Genomic DNA, 22,365 nt, shown 5'->3' with positions numbered 1-22,365 from the left:
CAGCTTCAGTTCCACTAGTATCTAACAAAGGAGGCATGCAAAACCTCATAAACATGTTCATCTTTAAGACTTGATTCCCATGTCACGGTTCTACACCTCAAACAAATTTCAGAATAGGCAGTTTTTAGGCAGATGGTTGTTAAAATTGCTTTTGAGATCGTACGGAGTGGAACATGCAGCATCCTCTGATGAAATTGTATTTAGGTGTACAAGCAAAGGTAGTGCAGATATAGGAATTGTCCATTAATTTTCAAAATCTTGTTGTTTTGTTCTGTTGTAAAGAATTTGGATCCTTGCATTCATTTTATCTTGCTCTTATTTCTGTGAACTTCTGTAAGCATCTCCAACACTTACAGTCTGCATTTTGTTAGGTAGCAACTCTTCTTTGCAGATACTCACAGACATCTTCTTATGTATATATACCTAAATTTTCCCTTCATTTTACTTTCTTTCTGATGTAAATCATCATCTCTAAAGACAAGCATGAATACTCTATCCAGAATGTCAAAACGATGCTACTTCTCATTAATGTGATTAAAAGAACAATTTTCATTACTTTTTGTGAAAAACTTTCATTTGTAGCATTATATTATCAAGGGAGCTTTAAGAATTTTCTTTTCAAAACTAGGCAGTAATCTATTTTAAGAATTTTGCAAAATGTAACTATTTACCATTCCCAGGCTCCATATCAAACCTTACTAGGAATCACTACAAAATTTCACAGGCTATTGAACATCACCATAAATCTTTAAATAACATACTTCACAAATCTAACACAACAAATTTCGGATGTAGTTTACTTAGTCCCAAAACATCTAAGGCGAATGAGCAAAGTTAAAAATTTTGCACCTTCCCATAGTTAGCCCTTTCAATCATACTTATTTCTATATTTCATAACATGTATCTATTTTACCCTGTGTTCCTAAATATTTTTTCTGTGCTTTAAAGTATTTCCTTTCAAGACAGGCCCTGGTTATCCTCCGCACTAAGTTTTATAATTATATGAGTCAATATAAGCTCCTCCCAGTTCTTCATAGCCATTTAAAGAACAGGAGGTGAAAAACAATTTCCTAAAAGAAGAATAGTTCCTTGAAACAGATGGTACTTTCCCCCTGAAGATATTGTAAACAATGTAAAAGTTTTGTCAGTGTTCGGTAGCAGCATTGCTTTATGAAGGTCTTCTATGTCCAGAAGGAAAAATATGTCCCAGATGCTGTAACTGTTGCTTAGGCTGGCGCAGTACATGTCCTTAATAGTGCAGTGTAGTACCTATTTATGTAATTAGGACTAAGCAGTCAGGGGAAAAGTTATATTAAGCCCTTGCCACCAATATCTTTTCCTGGAAAGCATTCAATTAAAAGAAAAAAAAAAAGGGTAATCTACTAGGCCATTGTCTTTTCAAATGACAGAATTCCCCTCTAGCTTCAGAATGCACTTGTCACCAAGTGCAGATATGAAGAAAAGGAATTTAACAAACTGAAATCCTTCGACCTGTGATTCTGGAAAATACCTCTACTTGAAGGAGCATATAAAAATTTACTCTTCTGATGTATCATGATCATGGATAAGAATACTAACTATTATCGATTGCCCACATATTTCCAAGGATTGGTCCTGTTTGTCTCCATCGAATCCTGGTGTCACTTGTTAACGCCGCATTGGGAAGGGGAATAGTTATTCGGTTCCACCTGAAATACATATAACACAAATACTAACATTTTACACTGATAAGTGTTAGGCAACTGTATGTTTTGCAGATGTATTTACTTATACTGGAAGCTTTGTGAGAATTTTTAATTCTAAAATCTGCTCAAATTAAGCAGTGAAGTTACTGCAGCTTTTGAAAATATAAATGAATAAAAAAGAACTTGGCCCATGATATTTTTATACAATATCTGAATGTTAATTATTCCATTATAAAACCCAGCCCTTTTTTTCCCTGTATGAATGCATGAAGTCAGCAAAGATCTTAACCTGCTTCACTATAGCAACGCTTCCATCACAGTGAATATCTCTAAATTGCATACTGCATTAAACCTTTCAGTATGACTGAGCTCTGTTTGGTGGAAACCTTTGGGGGTAAGAAGAGGGGCACAGAGGATTTGGCCTGCTGTGGTCTGGGCCATCATTCTCATGTCATCCAGAGCAGCTACACTTCCCCCACACACCGGGGGTAAAGGTTCCTATGAAAATGAACAGAAATGAGGGTCACCAGATCATAGCAATGCTTCAACTACACTCTCTTCTCATGGTCATACCCGCTGCTCTGAAGTGTCTGTGGAAGTTGGGATACAGAGGCATACAGAGTCATGGGATTTGCACTATGCAACAAGATGTCACAGTTCATTTTATGGTCAGAACAGTACCGAAAATAAAGAGAAGGGTTGATATAAGAAAGTGACACTAACAACCATCGCCATCTGCAGAAGTACAGAGGATGTGCTTCATTGTAACCCAGTATTGGGATTCCAAGTGAGTAAAGGTGTCTGAGGATATAAATATGGCTTTGACTGATGTTTCCTCTGACTAAGAAGAAAACTTTTGTGGCTTTGATGAGGTATAACTTTTCTTTTAATTACCAGCATGCTGTCCACAGTTTTTTTTTGTAATTTATCTTTAGCATCAGAAAAATGATATTATACCACAGAAGCAGCCCCCTGTATTTCAGATTTCATTACTGGGCAGCCAGGGAGACCAAAACACTCCTTCCTTGCTGTCCTCAGCTAGTAAAAAATGAAAGATGAGATGGGGTTGCGTGCTTTGCTGCTTTCTTCTGTCACCTATAATTCACTTCTCTGATCTTGCATCTCAGTTAGCTTTGCAGAGAACACTCTCACCCGCTGTAATTTTCAGAGGCATAGACGGTGCTGTGGGGGAGGTGAGGCCCAGCACATATCTCAGGCAAACACTCGGTGTGGAGCAGGGACCAAGAGCGACCATGGTTGGTTGAAAACTCCAAGCTGACGCTGATAACACAGCGAAGGAAAGAAAGGAGAAAGACATCGTGAGCCTACCTGGCATAGATATGAATGTAGAAGTACCAACACTGAGAAACCACCAAATCTGCTATTCCTAATAAATGATGTTGAAACATGAAATCATTTTAAACAGAGTTTGAATATAAAAAATCCTGAAAACACAAACATGAAACAAATCTGAGTGTTTTAAAACAAAAGGGTATCCTATAGACTGAGGATTGTCTAAACACCTAGTCCTTTTTGGCCACCATCTAGCTAGTGTTTTTATGCTGCTGCTGTTAAATGAGCTGATGTTACTCTTAAATTTCAGCTAGAAATGGTTTCAAAAATAACGAGGAGAAAACTTGGATTCATCAGAGCTAGACAGCATCATGTGAGCACAGGACGCTTATAACCACCAGCTGCTAACCATTACATCTTCAGAACATAGTAAAAGACCACTAGTTATTCATGCACTGGCTGGCTCTTCCCTTCCATTGCTGACGAATATTAACTTCATTGGACTCCTCAGTCATCTGCCTCCTCAACCCATTGTGCCTAAATGGAGATCAGAAAAGCACTATGGAACAGTGAAAATGGCCAGCCACCACTGAGGACTGCAGAGGGTGGAGGGGACCTGGGGAAGGGCACTCTTCAGAGAGCCCCCATAGCAGGCAGAGCCCCCAGGACCATGGGAGCCTCTGCGCTGCCCAGCCATAGTGGTCTTTGGAGGCTTTCTCCCACCTCACAGAGCCTGGAGCAATCAGTGGTGAATTTTGTGAGTCATAGGGACATAACCCTATGCAAACCCTCTAGATTTGCCAGGAAAAAGGCTGCTGTTCTCTGATTTCATTGACTAGCAGTAAACCAAACCATCCATGCACAGATAGTGACATTAGAGAACTGGAAACTCCATGAGACCATCCACTGAGTCTATGACAATGAGTTATTAAACGCATTCTCCCAAAAATTCATTGACAAGTTCAGTTTTCAAAAAGCTTTCAAAACAGTCTCACATGTACATCAGGAAAGAGGGACAACGGACAGTTTGGTTTTGGATCCCCTATTTGAAGAAGAATGTTAAGAAACTGGAGAGGTGGAGCAGAGGATGACCAAGATGTCTGTGGCCTCGAGCACCAAGCTAGGAGGGGCTGGGGAGCTGGCTTGCTCAGCCTGGTGAGGAGAGGTGAGCTACAGCAGCCTGTGATGGTGCAGAGGACACTCACAAGGGAAGCAGAGCCAGACTCTCCTCAGTACTGGCTGAGAAAGGCACAGTAGAAAGGGCAATAGCCATAAAGACATGGCTTCAGCGTTTTGGACTGGACAGTAGGAAACACTTTTTCACTTGAGCAGGTCACCCAGAGAGGTAGCACAATGCCCATCCGTGGAAATTTTCAAGTCATGGATAGGCAAAGCTGTGGCTGACCTGACCTGGGCTGGTAACGATCCCACCTGCAGCAGTAGGTTTCACTAGATGACCTGTGAAAGTCCCTTCCAACCAACATTTTTAATATTCTACAAAATATGGAGCAGCTAATGACTCCCTGCTTTCCCTTTCCCTCCCCCTTAACTCCATAGAAAAAATAATGTTGAACGTCCCAATGAAGTGAAGCCAGCAGAAGAGTTCTGTGCTCAGTGTACAGGCAGTGAGGTCCTCATACTGATTGTCGTCAAGATCAGGGCCATTTATCACCAGTCTTACAAGTATTAGATATGCTTGTGGCATCAGTAATCTCTGGGAGGTCAGTAGGGCAGGTTTCTGCCGCTGCTTTTAATACTTTCCCCCTTACACAGTATTAAGAGGTAAATCTCATATCCATTAGAAATGAGCAAAAGTCGCTCTGAAATCATGAACATATTTCAGAATAACGGACTAAGAAAAGCAAGTTTTGACCTGGAAAGCTATTTAATAAACTCCTTATTGCAGATGAGGTATATAAACCTGGGTCTGTGGAGATCAGGAGAAACATTAGCTTTTGAGCAGCTTACATTTGTCATTATTAATTGGCTTTGTTCTTTCTGAGAAAAAAAAAATCCAAATACTCATATAGATGCTATAAACCAAAATATGCTAGAAAGCTGATAATCAAAAGAGAAATCTCGCCTGTTGTACCTGTTACCAGGTTGATAAGTTCCACAACCCAAATTGATGGAAAATTGGATCATGTGTGTCACCGTGGAAGGGAGCACTGGAAGGACGTGGAAGTAATCCACAGCCCAGACATTCCTGTTGTGGCCTTGGTGACTCTTTTGCTTCAGGCAAAACTTGGTTGCCGGAGTCTGCAGGTCCGGACTAATGACAACAGAAACCAAAGATGGAACCTTTAAAAGAAATTAAATCACGTTTAAATAAAACAAATAATATTAAAAAAGGTCACAAGGTACTATTCAAAATAGAAAAGCAACTCCAAATGTGCTGAACCAAACATGTACTTTTCTCTCTCCTTGCTTCATTTCTGTTAACTTTTTTTAGTCACCTTTTTCCACAGAGGATCCCAAATAAAACCATTTTTTACTACGTGCATAACTATTAACACTCTGGATACCAGTGCTGCTTACCACCTTAGTGGGATCAGTTTGTTTGGTTGTAAAGACACTGTAGAAAAGACTGTACCTTCTGTGTTCTGAAAAATACTAGTTTATTTTGTCAGTGCTTAGTTGCTAATGGAAGATGATATTTGTCCTGCAGCCTTTCAGCTCAGACAAGCAAACGCAGGGTAGTGGCATGTCTAGTCTGAATACGTGAGAATGGAGCAACAGCATGAGTTCACAGGCGTATGTATGTAGGGAGGATGTTATGTTGTGGAAACAAATGAAAGCACTGCTTTACAAAGCTTAGCCTTTGTCCTAAAGCAACGTAATTAGACCTTTATTATGTCAAAAGAGGATGTCAGCTTTCAAACTGCTTGTTTTAAAAAAAACCTCCACAATGAAGTCAGTGTAATTTCAGATCCTATCTCTCCCCGAGTTCCCCAATTAATTTTTTATTATTTTACAATTACAGTTTCCTTAGTTTTAAAAAAGTTCTACCCCATCTTTCACACAGAAACAGGCGAGGAGGGAAGCCACGCACAATGAAACAATGCAAGTGACTCAACCAAACCCAGACCAAACCCTACTGTAAACATTTGCTCTCTGAATGCTAGAGTTACAGTGAAAATGCACACAGACCTGTGCTTGAAATAGCTGCATCTTTACCACCAAATTTCCTACATACTGTATAAGCATACTGCATTTCAATCTCTAGCGCATCCACATACATATGTATTACGTGTCAATTTTTGCTATCATTTTTACAACAGCAGAGTAAGGACACCTCAGGGCTGGGTTGCTCAGGGTAGATGTGGTCTAAGTGCTTCCTTGCCCTAGACAGGAAGGATCCTGACAGCAAGCTTGAGGTCCTTATTGTCCTGCCTGGGTGGTGGATGTGGTTGGAAGGAAGCTGCATTAACGGCAGAGGAGAAGCTGCCTGCGCACACTGCCAGCAAACATATCCTATGACTGAGTTCATACCCACATCACAGAGGGCACACAACTGTATTTAAAATGGAAATAAAAAGTGTAAAATGTGAAATTTCCTGCACCAGGCGCAGGAAAGACATCCAGGCATCTCCCAGTCACTCTTCTCCCAGCCACTGATCTCACCATGACTGACCCTCTCAGGACGTAACTCCTGAGTATCAAACCGTGGCTAGCAGGAGCTTGACTGGAGACAGGAGTAATTATTTGTGAGGAGGCATTATCACCAAAGTTTTCAGCTGATGGCTGAAAATTTTTGCCCGTTGCCCATATGCCTGTTATCCTAGCACTAGCCAATGCCACAGTCCTGCTCTGGGGTGGAGTAATCAGCAATAACTGTAGAGCTGTGTCACAAAGGCACCGTATCATTGAGAGATCTGCACGTGATTTATGTGCTTGGGAAGATCATGTTTGACTGCCCCTGTGGAATGCGACATACAACATTGTTGTGATGGCTTAAAAATAGATTGATCTATTCATCCCATCCACCTACTTTGTTTAAGACGATTTACCTTGTAAGCAGCATAGGTCAAGGTATCAAGAGGTATGTGCTCCCTCCTGCCTTCAATCTTGGCATAAAGTATGACATCATATTCATGGGATTCTCCAGAATCACAAGTTCCCCCTGTACAACACATATTTGAGGGAGAAAAAAATTAATTGAAGCCCTTGCTATTGGAAAGTGGAATCATATTACACAGCTGTAATTACAAAAATAATTACAACCAGATGCTATTTAACTTAGGATATGAAACAAAAGAACACCAGCCCTAAGGACACAATGTATAAGAACTATTTGATCAGATACACCATGCTAGAGATCAAGGGGGTTGACAATTATGAAAACCTCAAGTAACTCTCTTAATCAGCTTATCAAAACAATTTTAATAAAAAATGCTGTGCCCAAAGCAATACTGCTATCTGTATAGTTTAAATTCTATTTACAGAGAAATGCTCTGCTTTTTGAGTTCTCATCAGTAAACTGTTATTTAGTACTCACACTCTGTGCAGCCACACACATAGTATGCGAGGACCTCTTAAATACTCCTCAGCTGATAGTTTGGCAGCTGAGAATTTGCTTTTAGTAGGAAACGAGGAAGACTGCTGTGTACCTTTTTTGTTGTGCTGCTGCTTCTACTATCTACATCATATCCTAAAAGGGATGGATGGAGACTATTGTTCCGAGAGAGCAGACGTATTGGCAAATTTGAGCATTAAGCTCTGCATTATAGTTATGAGATGGATATCATCACACTAGTTTGGCGTTCTGGAAAAAAGTTTTTAAAACAAAGTATCTGTAATTGAAACAGGAAACATCATTTCCCTGTACACTATGGGTATTGCAGGTATTTGAAAAAAACCAAAACAAAACAGAAAAAACCAGGATGAGGAAGCTTGTTTGAAAAGTCTGTAAAGTAGAAAGGTTGCATATATGAAACACTTTCTGTGCTATTTTCACTACAGATGGCCAGTTCTTGGAATGGAATAGGCAAAGCAGACCAGAGAGCTGGATAAGATGTGCATCTTTGACGTGTATTATACTGTAATAAGGAACATCCATGTGTCCTTTCAAATCCTCTGCTTGCCTGAATGTTTAAACTATTATTCATTTAATTTACAAGTACGTACAGAATACATTTTTTAAGCGTTATCCCACTATTCTCTGTGCCTGCATGTGCTGACAACTTCTCCCCTAAGTTCAGAAGGTTGAGCAAATTTCTTTCCTGTTTCTCTTGCAGGTGTTGTAATGCTTGGAAGAACTGGGAAAAAGCATCCTCTTTTTCCTGTGCTTTATTGGTAATTCATGTAACATAGAGGAGATGTGCAACAATTCAGGACAACAACATGAGGTCTTCCACTCATTAAATAAAGGGGCTTTTTTCTTGTTGATTCAGAAGTTTGCTTGTGGAGGTCACAAGTTTAGTCTCTGCTTCCTCCTTTATTATTCTATTATTCTCTACTTTTAAGCAAAACCCCTCACCTCCTCTAAACCTGGTGTTGAGAGAATAGCCTCATGCAATTTCCTTTATGTGCAAAATAAAAGTTCTGGAAAAACACTGTGAGGTACTGAGTGATAACCACCATGTTCATAGGGATTTTAGTCTGTTGCAACACCGAACTAATGCAGTTGCACTGACAACAACAGTGGGGAGGGGAAGTGGCAGGACAGGTTTGTTCTTGGCTGCCTTCTTAGCCCGGGTAAACCACTCAGGTTGCACTTTGTCCCAGCAGGGAAGGTCCGCAGATGATGCTAACACCACATCTGTGCTTTTCACTAGGGATGCCACATGTAGGCCATACCTCCTCCAAGACTGTAGCACACTATAGCACACCCTGTGTGAATCTCACCCTGGGCCAATACATTAGCAGAGGAAAATGTTTATGAATATAATAAGAGCTTTTGAGCAGAAACTATTCTGTGGGTTGAGCTAGGTAAGTCTGTCCCACCTCTGTGCTACTCCTATCTCATCCTTGGGTGCAACTCTGTTCACTCTGATGGATTAAAACCAGGGTCCACATGGATATGACTGTGGGAGGATATGACACGTACCTGTAAAATCCTCTATGGTGTGGTGAGGATGACAAAGATATGACCATCTCTTCTAATATAAGAAGTAAGGGGCATCGAATGAAATTAGAAGGTACAAGACAAGATACTTCTTCACGTGAAGAATTGTTTAACTATGGAGTGGCTAGAGGGTCTTGTGGGCACAACAGGCAGGTTCAGTTGATAAAAACTAGTACCAAGGATCATTTTAGACACTGTAGAGGGACCTGCCTGACCTACCTGCTACTCCGGAAGGCTGTGCCTCTCCCACAAACCCTGGGTTATACCTGATAGTCCTGTGCTGATATCTCAGATATGCTTGGACACCTCAAGTGGCAACAACAACCTGTGCTTGTGTAATGAATCTTGCCTGAGGACTGAACAAGAGTGAACCCACACCTGTGTGTGCACCAGGTGCTTAAGCTTCCTTTAGATCAAGGGAGATCCAACCCATGCAGTCAGTGGAGCCCAGGGAGCTGCTCAGCTGGTCTAGCACAGATATCTCATGGTGAGCTGAATGGGTTTTTCCAGTAACAGTACTGACCACACCTCCTCTAACTATAAAGGAAGTTTAGACACTGACCTTACATGGGCACACCTTCATGTAACTTCCATATTAAGCTGTTTTAACCTGGAGCTACATGTTTATATCAGTCAAAAAAATGGCTGGATAAATCCATGGAAGAAACGCCCAAGGGCTACTGAACCCAGAATGCCCTGTCTGGTTCAGAAAGATTTTCATCTGCAGGTCAGTGCTACCTGGGAGAATATTTCTGGGAGGCCTATTTATGTGTTCACCATGTTTGTACATCTGTGTGGGCATCCAGAAGGATGGACACTTGGTCTGACTGAGAGTGGTCAGTCTTACATCCTCATGGGTATCACAGTCACAAATCAGAGCTATCCTCTTCTGAGGAGTATTTAAAATAGTTCTATGCACACTGTGCAATTTAAATCTCACATGCTCCACATATTGTATTACATTAAGAATATATACTCACCCATACTGAAATAAAATCTTAAGTTCCCATAACCTGTAGTGTCCATGTATGGAGTGCATATTTTTCTTTCGCCATCTCTGAGAAATACCATAGCTGAGCCAGATTCCAGTGTCCCACATTCAGTACCAATGACGGCTCCAAAAATGTCCCACCTAGAGAGGTCAACAGTGGGCGGAGAATGTACAGAGCCATGTTACCGATAAACTCATACAAAACATGTTCTAGGAGTTCATTTGTACATACAAAAGTAGCTGCTGCTGCTCTTACAGAGGAAAACAAAATGCAGTGTTTCAAATATGATTCCTATGACATTACTTGCCTATTCAATACTAGTTTTTAAACTCAGTTGACTCAAATAAAGCAAAGTAAATGTAAATATTTTAAATAAATTGGCAGAAAAGCATGAATTACTAAAAAAATGAGACTTTTAATGAATGCTATTACCAAATATTTAGTGTTGTGTTGTTCTATCATCTTCATTATTTTTCTGGCATAAAAATGTTTAAAATATAATTCTGTTCTGTTTCATTTCATATAATCTAAGGTTTATAGATCAATGAAACTTGAAAAGCAACATATCCACCATATCTGTTATACAGTTAGTAAATATGTAGGTAGTAGCTGAAAATGTTCTCTTTTCATCTTTTTGAGCATTTAACTAACATTAGTTTTTAACTAACACATGAACAGAGTTAGAAAAAAGACTGCTGTGTTTTTAATACGTGATGATACAATCTTTCTCAGTTTTTCTGTGCAACATTTTCTTATTTTTATTCAGTGATAATTAAAAGAGCTGTTGCAGAATTTTCAATTAAATATTTTTTATTGAAAATATGTTTTCATCATGAAAGCATTGGTTTCTTCAAAATGCAATTAAAATATTTTGAAAGATTAGAAACTTGAAAACTCGTACATTATTTTGGTCTGATACATTATTATTCATGTTGAAATCTTAATTAATTCATAATAAAGCATTTTAAAAATGTAAGGCTGATAAAGCAATGGATAAAGCAATGAAATTATTTAGAATCACTAAACCCTGATAATCCAGTCATTTACCTAGCTAGCATGATTCAGGATGAATGAGAAAACATTGAAGTTCGGAAACCTTTGTGCGAAGGCAGAGCCTTTTCCTGTCCACTTTCAGCAGAAACAATCTCTAGCAGTGATTGTGCCATATGACAATTTCAAAAACTGTCATTTCAAGAACTTAATAGTCTATTTATCAGTTTAACCATTCAAACTATTTCAAAATTTATTTCTAAGATCTTCTTAAAAGCTGCCAGTTTCCCTATTGACCTAAGCTGTGACAGACCAGCAATGTGCCTGTTTGGAAATCCTGCTTTAAAACTGTCAGTCATTTACACAGGAATTAGCGAGCTTGGCATCACTGAAAAGCTTTTTTGATATAAATATGAATATGTTAATGGAAGCACAATTTAACCTAACCCTAATTCTGAGGGAAGCATTTTAGTTATGCAGACTTTTTAAAAGTAATATGCAATATAATCAAAATACAATTTTGAAAATGGGTCTCTTGGGCTGAAGGCAAGTACTGAGTTAAACAGTTGCGCCTACTTTAACTTACACAACAAAATCTCACCGTGCTCCATTGATCTTTTGTATGCTCTATTTAGCTCAATTAAAACACTCTCCGTAGTGACCCACAAAACAGCTTGGGGTCATGAGTGATGCAGACCATGGATGTTTCCAGGTATCCTCTCCTTTTAGGCAGCATTAGAAATGAAAACCAGAAAGTTCTACAACATTAAAGAACTGATATTTTTATAAAAATACATCGGAACACTGTCTGTAAGGATAAATGGAGAAGGAACCTGGGTGATGGCATGACAGAGATGTAAACATTCTTGATTAAACATTACATTTGGATTCATTTATCCCTCACATGACTCTTGAAATTATTCTTTACAAAACAGATGATAGAATGATATATGGATCTCAATTAGATCTGCTTGACACAGAGGTCCAAAGCTGCAAAGCTAAAGAGGTCAGAGGCAGCCTGATGTGAAGATCTGTCCACTTTTAAGATCAGGCCCTAACTTATGCAATTAAAGAGGAACAGAATGACAGTGGGAGGACACGTGGTGCTAACAGCAACCCCTATCCATGTAGCCTACTGCTTTAGGTGGGACATGCAAAAAATACCAGTCAACTGCTTATTAAAAACAATGCTAAGCTCCTCTGCCCTCACTGTTGAACTCCTTCAGATGTCTCACCTCCGAGAGCATTTGCCGCAGAGGAAGGTGGTGGTGATCCCCACATGGGAGCTTCCTTTTGCTCTCCCTTACGAGGGATGCTTTTGCCTTTGCTTTGAGAGCTGACAGGCTCCAGCTGGTGTTACAAAGGGGAGCCTGAGAACTTCCTGCAAGCTCTGTCTCAGGTATAAAGTGTCTCTGTGACTATTTAAATATATATTTAAATAGTAAAATATAGTAAAACAATATTTCAAATGTAGTTCAAATAACATTAAAAAACATTTCTCTAAGAAGGAAATAAGGAAGCTCATCTATTTGCAGTTGTGTACAATTCCCAAAGCAAAGCCCCACAGAAATGTTGAAAAGAGGGACAGTGGTGGTGACAATTTTATACGATGGGGATGTAGTCCATAACATCACCCGAGTTCAGTGTGTATTCACAGCTGCATGCAATTTAAACCTCCATTCTTATAGCAACGATTCAAAGAAGGAAGTTTCTAATACAGAATAAAATTTGAAAAGCAAAAAAATAAAGAAAAAATAAAGAAAAGGTTGTGAGGACTTGGGCTGGCTGCTTAGTGCCTTGGAAAACAAAGTTACCCCCAGCTAGAGCAGGCTGCCACACCACCAAGATTTTACATGCAGGAGGGGCAGATCAGGACCCGGTTCCTGGAACTGCACGCAGCACAGGAGTGCAAAATGCATCTGCTGGCTGCACCCTGCCTCGCTCCCAGCTGGGAGCAGTAGCACCTGCGGACTGGAGTTAGACTTTGTGTGACAGTGAAAATGTAACATTCCTAATTCTGAAGAAATTGTGCATGTGCTAACCAGGGTATGGCATAAGCATTTTATTTCCATATTTCTACTCACTGCAGCATTTGCTGCTGTAATTATCTTTTATGAGTTTACTCATTGTCTAAGAAGGAGGTGTCCTGATTAGAACAGTTGACGATGAGGGGTCTGGCCTCCAGAGCAGAGGTAGGATCCAGCAGAGACAGGACCTACAGACAGGGCAGGTGTCCCTAGGTAACATTCCCATCCTGTTTTTTCAAGATGGAAAAGAGACTAAGAGAACATCTCAAATGTATCCCACACGGTCACCTAACACACAACACACATGTACTCATTTTCTTTCCTTTGTCTGAAACAGCACCCGCTATGCCATGGGTTGATTATTCAAACTGGGACAGAGTTCACAGTGAATATTTTTTCTGTAAGCCCCAAATAAACCACATGTCCACAGGGCACATTAGCATGTATTTCTTAAAAGGTGCTCTTTACCTTCAGCACAGCATAGGCAGCATTTGAATCAGCTGCTAATGATCTGAAGCGCTTTGTAGGTTAAAATCAACATTCAGTAGAGACCCATAAATTAACAATGTAGGTTTCTCGTTGCCCTGGGGTTACAGCAACTAATCAAATTATTTTTTTTAATAAAAAAGAATCAAGACCACATTGTTGGTGAATTTCTTTTTGTCAGAATTTATAGACTGAGGTATATAAAATGATACTTCTTTGCGAGGATACTTTTTTTTTCAAAGCTCACTCATGTTCTGGTAAGAGTGGTAATTTTGCTGTCCTAGATGGTTTCTTTACTTTCTTTGCCCTTGCAGCAGTCCCTGCTGGATCTGGCTTTACAGGTACTCTTTGAATCCCTATATATATTTAAAGTAAAAATAGTAAATTATCAGCCAGATCCTCAGCTCTGGGACGGCAGGCATGGCCGTGCTCTTGGTGCTGGAAGGTGAGAGCAGGCTGATGCTTCAGCTGTCCTGCCTCCACCTCCTCCTCCTCCGGCACCTACAGGCTTCTGCACAAGCAGGAGCTCTCTCATGGCAAAGCGTGGCTCACAGCAGAGATCCAGAGGGGGATGAATTTCTCAAGGAATTTGATTTCATATGGATATGAGCTTGTTAAGAACACTCAGGTGTGACAGAATGAAAAAACAGATCAACATCACGTGTTTCTTCAGAATGACTATATAACTTACAAGCACAACTTTTTTAATTAAAAGCTTTGGTGACAGAATGGTCTGGAGACAGACTGCTCCTCCTGGGCTTTCCGGACTTGTTCCTTCCTAAATCTACAATCACTTGTTATTTACTGTATTGCTATTTATCCTAGTCACAATCTTCCCTGACTACACAGCAAAGACAAAATGCAATGCTCTGTTTATCCAGTTTCCTGATCCCTGGAGTGGTGCTGCATGCCTGCGTAGGGCCCTGTGCAGGTGAGAGGCACTCACCCTTTAGGCTGGCTCTCAAACTCTTCTGCCCACTGCTCCTGGGCATCCTCCGTGGAGAGGTCCACGTCCCGGGTTGTGGCGAAATTGAACTCGCTGCCTTCTGTCCCATGGAAGTAGATGGAGTTTCCATCCGACTGGCAGCTATGCTGTGGACAAAAGGAGGTGACGTTACATCAGATTTGCAAGGGCAGTTGTTCTGCTCACGCACCGTCAGAGCTCAGAGCGAGCTGTACATTATCTAATGACTCACCGACACCTGAAACAAAATAAAAATAAAAAATGGATGGTCATCTTTTATCTTTCTTGGCCCATCTCCAATGATGATTGCATCCTAATCTCGTACCTACTTCCCTACAAATGCACTTCAGACCGTTGTAAAACTGTGTTTGCATGGAAAAGAGATGTACCATATCTTTGGGTGTTTATTTCTATTTTAAAGTATTGCCATTATGTCTGGCACATACACAACTGTGTGTACAAATAACTTTAGTAGTATATCAAATATTGCTATGGATATTTTGTCGACATAAGAGTTTCATGCTGTGAAACACATCAGATTTCCATGCCTGAATTTTTGCCAGCAGAGGTGTTTGCGTTTAAAATTGCTATGCATTGCCATACAGTAAACTTTGGACCTGAAGTGTACGAGTGAAAAGGCTGTTTGCTATATTTAATTCAAATAGCATAACAAATAGCTCTATAGGCAGCTAGGTCTTGTGATACAGCAGTCTCAGGGGTCCTGAGGCTGCCCTCACACCCAACGTGTCTGCTTTTCCTATTGCATTTCTGTATATATCACCTCAGCAGCATCAAATGAAGCCACACGTCTGCCCCAATGTGCACCAACTACCACGAGTCTTCAGACATATCAACCTGGAAGAAGCTGTCTGTGAGGAGCACATGGGGGTTACAGTACAGATTTTCTTCTTTTTCACATCCTAATTTTGCCCTCTTGTGTGTCTGATAAAATGGTAAAAGTCTGCAAAATCTGTGTGGCTGAAGCAGATACTGTAAGCTTCTAAAGAAGATCTACCTGGCCCTAATGCAAACTGAGAACTTGGCATTTTATTGAATTGTTTGTATTAAAACAAATGCTGATAGAAGTAATAAATAGCTCAAAGACTTTTTTGGGGGGAAATCTTGGTTGCATTAAAAGTGAAAGCTGAAATAAGAAATGATTAATTAGAATAATTCTGCATTCTTACCACAGTTCAACATCTGAAAAAGAGATACAATAATGCCAAACTGTATTGATCTTTTCAGTATCGTCTATGCAGTGTCCTCTTGCCTCTGAACCCCTTCATAATGTGCCGAGGGAAAGTATGACAATCATCTCTTCTGCATTTAAAATGTCATGGTACTGCCACATAAGTTAATAATCACATTTTTAACAAAGAGAAAGATGTGGCAAGAAATTAAAACTGCCCACTACATCTTTGTCTATGGGATTTTATAAGCAAAGTACAAAATAACACATTTTGTCAGATTCTATAACTTTTCCTTCATTTATAAATGCAAAAAAAGGTATAATTGAAATTATTTTGTTGATTTTTTTAAGTATGGTTGCCAATAACTTAGCAATTAATTTATAGTTAGGAATGTAATTTGTGACTACGTTTCTAGAGGTGCCTACATATTGTTAGAAAAAAATCTGAGTACTTGAAGTCTGATTTTTGTATAGAGACTTTTTGGTCTATAGTTGAATGACGACAGCTCTATGTTTATTAACACTGACTAAATATCACTTAAAGAAATAAACACACTATAAAAATGTAAAGACTGTTTCAACTTCTAAAATAAACAAATTGCTGTTAAAGTGTTTTTCTTCCAAAGAAAGGTCAAAGCAATAGAAAGATTCTGAAGTGTTGATAATTTATCACAGAAATTAGATAGATTTTGTCACAAGTCTCCTTGGTCTGTTAATGCACCATACACACAGTGCACCACATATGTAGCTGCTGCCACTGAAAAGGCAGAATAATTTACACATAAAATATTTTATAACTTGCAGAAATTAATGAAACAGTTTTTTATTTTACTTCTTTTTGAAAAACACTGTTTGTACTATGCAGTTATTTATAATTGACTGAGAAATGGCTTTGGTTTGCTGATTTTATCCTTCATGCTCACAGGTATTGCTAACAGAGTTTTAAGAATAATTTGTTTATTTTGCTTCTTGCTTTTCAGAATTTTCTTCATTTGCTGAACAGAAATGAAGTATCCTTTGTCTGTCAATGTCTGCCACAAAACTCCTATTATCTGCAGGCAGTCAAGTAAATACACTAAAAATAAGTATGCAGGCTAAAACTTAATTCAAATTTGTACGTAACCCTTCAGCTCTTAGGAAACAAATAGACAAATAGATCTTACTGAGCTAGTTATTACAATTGCATACAAGCTTTGGAAAATCCTTTATAAGCCTTATTTCTCAGGTGCTAAGTTATACGTAAGTATATACTTGATAGTAGTGTATGTAATTAGTAATCTCTTGCCTGATGAAAGCTACCTATTAAAATAAATACAAAACAGATACAACCCCATTATCATTTAATGATTGTATGTCCTTCTGCTGTCTAACAGAATATTTACTGAAGTACATCTCATGGAGTTTCCATTTAGGTTGTCAAGATAAAGAAGTGGGCAGTTTGGCAAAGGGGTGAATAAGTAATTATTTATACAGTGGTGTATGACGAACCCTTTATGAAAGCTCGGAAGCATCATTTGTTTCATTAGTTCTATAAAACTATCTTTATGCTTTTATACACAGCTACACAGTATGTATGAATATGTATTTTATGCATATTTTATGTGTTAGTGAACCACGCAACGTATGGCTCATGTTAGCTTTGAATCTCATGTGAAACAGCTATGTAGACGTTAGGTTCACACTGGGGTTTAGCTCCTTCTGTTATTCTACATACCTATGAAACCAGTAATAGAAGCTCATTACCTTTAAAAAGAGTAAGAAAGATGCTCAAAACACAGGTACGGCTTTTAAAGAAGCTCTGAGGGAGGGCCATCATTTTCTGGTATATTTTTGCCCCAGTGCCACCATTCGGGACCCTGGATGCCTATGGGAGAAGCGGATGAGGACGAGCCCCATTTGTATGAGCCGTGCTGCCCCAGCAAAGGCCAGGGCTCCTCTGCTCATGATCTCCTCCTCTCTCACCTGCCACATTTCCCTCGCCCGTATAATCATCACCCCCAGTTCACACTTAGCTTCCTTTTCTTTTTTTCATTTTTCCAAGCAGTCGCTATCTGTCGCTGCTTTTACTGCTTTTTTTTTTTTATCCAGTGGGCTGCTGAGGGGTGAATAACCTCAAAGAGCACTCAGCCAAATTTTCCAGGAGCAAAAGAATCTCCACAGGAGATGGTTCCTCACCGGCATCACCCCCAACTACCTTGTCAGTCTTGTTCTACATCCAGGAGGCTGCTGACTGTGTTGGATTATTTTGTGGTTTTCTAATAGGGCTTGAACAGATTAGAGACTGAATTGAAACCATCAGACTAATTTTCTCTTGGGTTCAGCCCAGAATTTGAATCCAAGAAACGAAAAGCTGAACTACAATTTACATACTGTGTTGCCTCTTTCCCAAATTAAAGGCTTTACACTTGCAGTGGTAGTCTATATACTTCCAGTATTTAAGGACTGAATTTTACAGGTCTTTTTTTTTTTTTTTTTTTTTTTGTCATTCTAAAGTGATTAAAAATGTGGAATGAACATGTACTGTGTTTTGAAACTAACTGGGTTAAGTTCTCCCTAAACTGGAGATACTGCAGATGTCTCTATGTAGATGTAGAGTTCTCTCTTATGAATTCCAGATTAAATTTGTTCTCTGTTTCATCTTTATTTACACTTAAATGATTTATAAGATAAGGACAAATTAGCTTGCTGTGCAAATTTTGTAAATAAAAAGGCCAAATGACAGCAATTCGTAGGATATTTCTCTTCCATTTACCATGGAAGCATCAGCTGTAGGTCCAGAACTAAAGCAGAGTTTAATTTTATTTAAAGGGGATTAAAAGCATGTGGAACATGTAGTGTGTCCTTGCACAAATTACAACACTGAAAAGTTAACTAATTTGTGAGGAAAAATTAATTTAGAGAATAAATCCTTTGACAAGTCTGATATAACCCTAATTAAACAAAGTTTTCTCCCAAATCACCTACATAATAGAACATAGGACACTTGCAGGCACTTGAATGGAGCCACTTCACAACAGTAGCTATTTCCCATTGTTTGCAACTGGAGTGGGACTACCAGCCTGCCATAAGTAAACTGTTGTATTCCTAAATAAACAACCCCTGCCTGTTGCCAAACGGAAAGAAGCCAAGTTCTGTTCAGGGACTGTGGTCATCCCAAGGGGAAAAAAACAGTTTAATTTAATCTGGCACTACCAATACTATTATTCACTAGCTGCAATTGTTAAGCTATTGCTTTGCATGAATAGGGCAAAATGAAAATTGGCTGGATGCATTCCCGTATCTCAGCATGCTTGGATTTGCTTTCAATCTAATCTTCACTCTGAATTTTCTGTGTTTCTAAAGTTTGTCTACTGGATAGTTATGGTATTACTGCTTTTTCCCTACTTTCAAGGCCCTGCATAGCTCATCCTCACCTGCCTCCACCATCTCCCATATGCACCATCTCATTGCTCACTTTTCCTTGACTGCCGATGCTTGCCACTACGTCTGCTGGTGAGCTGACCTAACTTGCATGCCCTCGCCCATTCTGCTCACCACGCTTGGCAAATTCCCCACAAGATGATGTCCTTCAGACACTTCTTTAGTGCTTTCCTCAACAAGCCTTGTCAATGATTACACTGAAGAATGCACTGCTTACCAGGTTACCAGATAAGCACTCTCCCCTCTTGCAACATTTCCTTTTACTCTCACATGTCCCCAGCCCCAGCTTATCTCCTGTTCTATAATTGGATGGCAATTTCCTGGGACACAGGCTATCTTCTTAGTTTGCGCCTGAAGAGGCAGCAGTGGTATGTTCTTTGCTCAGGGCTCTTTGGTACTACAATGGTACCACTACTACAAAAAATAATTTTCACACTAAAATTGCTGTTATCTATGAATATTTCTAGTCTATGAGTACAGTTCTTAGCCAAGTTGTCTATGAGAGCCAGCAAGTCTTATTAATTCAGGTGAGTTTTCTGTCGTACATTATGAGGGCATTAGCTGGTAACTTGAAGATACAGACTATGGGAGAGAGTAGTGCATGGTTTCAAAATCAAACTTTTGTCAACAGTTTGTCACTCTCTTTATCCTACTCTATACTCCTTACATTTGACATCTTCTACCTACAACTTTCACCTTTTTTTGGTAGGTGCTTTTAGGAAAGCCTCTTGATAGTCTGAGGTGCAGAAGGGTTTCAATTAGGACTGCTCAAAACCATCGGTCAGCAAAAGCAGCAAAATCAGATTTGGTGAAACAGGTACTTTCCAACTGGACCTATTTATGTTTTCATAAATAAATACTGAACAACTTCCCATAGCATCTAAATGGCTTAAGGGCCCCAAGTAAGACCTGGGATCCTACATCAGGTAGCATGCTTGAACAATCTCCATATTTTTAAAGACTTGCATGAGAGCACCACATAAGGAGACATCTGCTACCCTCAGCATGACCTCTTGGCTGGGAGGGACCTTTGGAGGTCTCCCATTCACCCTGCCATGTGAAGTAGCACAAGTGTCAACCAGATCAGCCTATGCCACGGTTGCAGCTAAGGACACAGCCCTGAAGATTTTTGGAAGCTCAAAAGACAAAGATTGATAATGAAAACAGAAGCACTGAATTTCATCCAAACCAGCCTCTGTCCCAGTTGTTCAAGTCAAACTTGTGAATCAATAAATACCTCTTGGCTTTACAGTATGGGATTTCTTTACTCGGAGAACAGAACAGAGGGGAACTAAATGATACAACTGTGCCATTCGGAGAAGCATCAACAGGAAACACTAGTGTGAAATTCCTCAGTGTAACAGATTTTTGGCTGAGGTGCTGCATATCATCTTCCCGAGGTTCGTCCCCACACTTCCATGAAAATGTTGTTCACCTCTGTGCCTTTAAAGTATCCACAGTCATCTTTACCATCATTTAATTAGGTTTTTATCAGCGACGAACACTGATGCACCTCTTCATATTATCTCTCCTGGGCCTAATGGCCCCGATGATTCTTGCAGACAGCTGTAGCCTCACAATTTATTTTTTGGCGACATTTCTTGCATTGGAATGAATGCGTTGGGCATTTGGGCAGTGCCAGCTTGCAAAGGGCTGACGGCAGATGGAAAGAAATCTGCCCAGTATGCCTTCACCTCTACACGAGCAGAGGGCCATCAATTTCCCCCATTAAGGAGTTGTCACGCAGCCCACCCAGCTGGAGGAGCATCTCTGATAGCCAGGCTGGCTGGTGTATGCTATTCAGATACAAAACGTACTTTAAAAGGAAACGAAAATATCGTTTGTCGGCAAATTGAAAATGCATGGCTTTGACCGCAGCCAATTTTTTAATGACTGTAATATTTTAAGGGATTATTTTTGCCACTTCAGATTGCTCCTTAGAGAGGAGAGGTTTTTTTAATTAAAATCTAGGCAATGCAAACAGATGAGATATGAGAAGCAGAGGAACAAGAAAAAAGATGAAGAAAATTAATTAAAGCAGCATTGTCAATGGAGCCATAAATTAGATATTGTGCCTTTCTGGGAATGAGTCACGCAGGTTTTAAAAATTTTTAGATTTTGACATGATAGCAGGTACAAGGATAGATTCAGTCTTGATAAAATCATACTCTGTAGGCAATATCTTAGCCAGCAAAGGTATGATGACAGAATTTAGGAAAGATTCTAAATTCTAAATTCTGTGGATTTGGCTGTTAATGTTTCTAGCCTGAAGTCCCTTCTTTGACCAAAAGAAAAACCACAATGTGGTTAGAGTACTTTCCCATGAGATAAACAGGGCTTTAATCTTTCCCACATGCTACATTTTTACATCATTTAATGTAGGTTACAGAACGAAAACCTTGGCTACACAAGCAGGCCAGGTGCACAGAGGGTTATAGTGCACCTTCCCTTTCCAAAACAATGGGATGAAACTTGTCCTGTGACGTAGTAACAAACAGTTTATAAAGTATGTTTTCACTCATCATTTCCGATTATAAACTGTTATTCAAAGGCTAGTGCTCAAAACACTTTGCTTGTTTATGAGTGATACGTATGATTCATATAGTTCTTAATTTTCTAGGACATTTCATGATGTTTGCACAACACTGGTCATTCTGGCGATGACCAATTTCCTTAATGATTCATTTAACTGGCATGAACCGAACTATTCCTCTGTGTTATTGGGAACTATTGATGTTTCTAGCACTCTGCAGTAAGCATGATTAAACCTCAACTGTTCTTCTGAAAGTAATGATGTGTATTTACACCACTGTAAAATTAGAGTGAGAATCATAGAATCATAGAATCATTAAGGTTGGAAAAGACCTCTAAGATCATCGAGTCCAACCGTCGACCCAACACCACCATGTCCGCTAAACCATGTCCCCAAGTGCCTCATCTACACGTCTTTTAAATACCTCCGGGGATGGTGACTCAACCACTTCCCTGGGCAGCCTGTTCCAATGTTTAACCACTCTTTCAGTAAAGAAATTTTTCCTCATGTCCAATCTAAACCTCCCCTGGCGCAACTTGAGGCCATCTCCTCTCGTCCTATCGCTAGTTACTTGGGAGAAGAGACCGACACCCACCTCGCTACAGCCTCCTTTCAGGGAGTTGTAGAGAGCGATGAGGTCTCCCCTCAGCCTCCTTTTCTCCAGGCTAAACAGTCCCAGTTCCCTCAGCCGCTCCTCATAAGACTTGTTCTCCAGACCC

General features: G+C 39.7%; 1 protein-coding gene across 1 annotated transcript in view; it reads right to left on the bottom strand.

Annotated features, from left to right (window-relative positions):
- RELN (reelin) overlaps positions 1–22,365 on the bottom strand; it is a 305,627-nt gene that overhangs the window by 102,287 nt on the left and 180,975 nt on the right. The window contains exons 12-17 of the mRNA XM_009328375.1: positions 14,487–14,632; positions 10,026–10,177; positions 6,989–7,101; positions 5,071–5,279; positions 2,838–2,966; positions 1,579–1,688 (exon numbers count right to left, since the gene is read on the bottom strand). Of these exons, the coding sequence (XP_009326650.1) occupies positions 1,579–1,688; positions 2,838–2,966; positions 5,071–5,279; positions 6,989–7,101; positions 10,026–10,177; positions 14,487–14,632 (859 nt within the window). The remainder of the gene's footprint in view (positions 1–1,578; positions 1,689–2,837; positions 2,967–5,070; positions 5,280–6,988; positions 7,102–10,025; positions 10,178–14,486; positions 14,633–22,365) is intronic.

This window comes from Pygoscelis adeliae, unplaced genomic scaffold (assembly GCF_000699105.1).
Source record: "Pygoscelis adeliae isolate BGI_AS28 unplaced genomic scaffold, ASM69910v1 Scaffold267, whole genome shotgun sequence".
Lineage (NCBI taxonomy): Eukaryota > Metazoa > Chordata > Aves > Sphenisciformes > Spheniscidae > Pygoscelis > Pygoscelis adeliae.
Note: the sequence above shows the minus strand (reverse complement) of the source record. Positions and strands in the feature narration are given on the sequence as shown.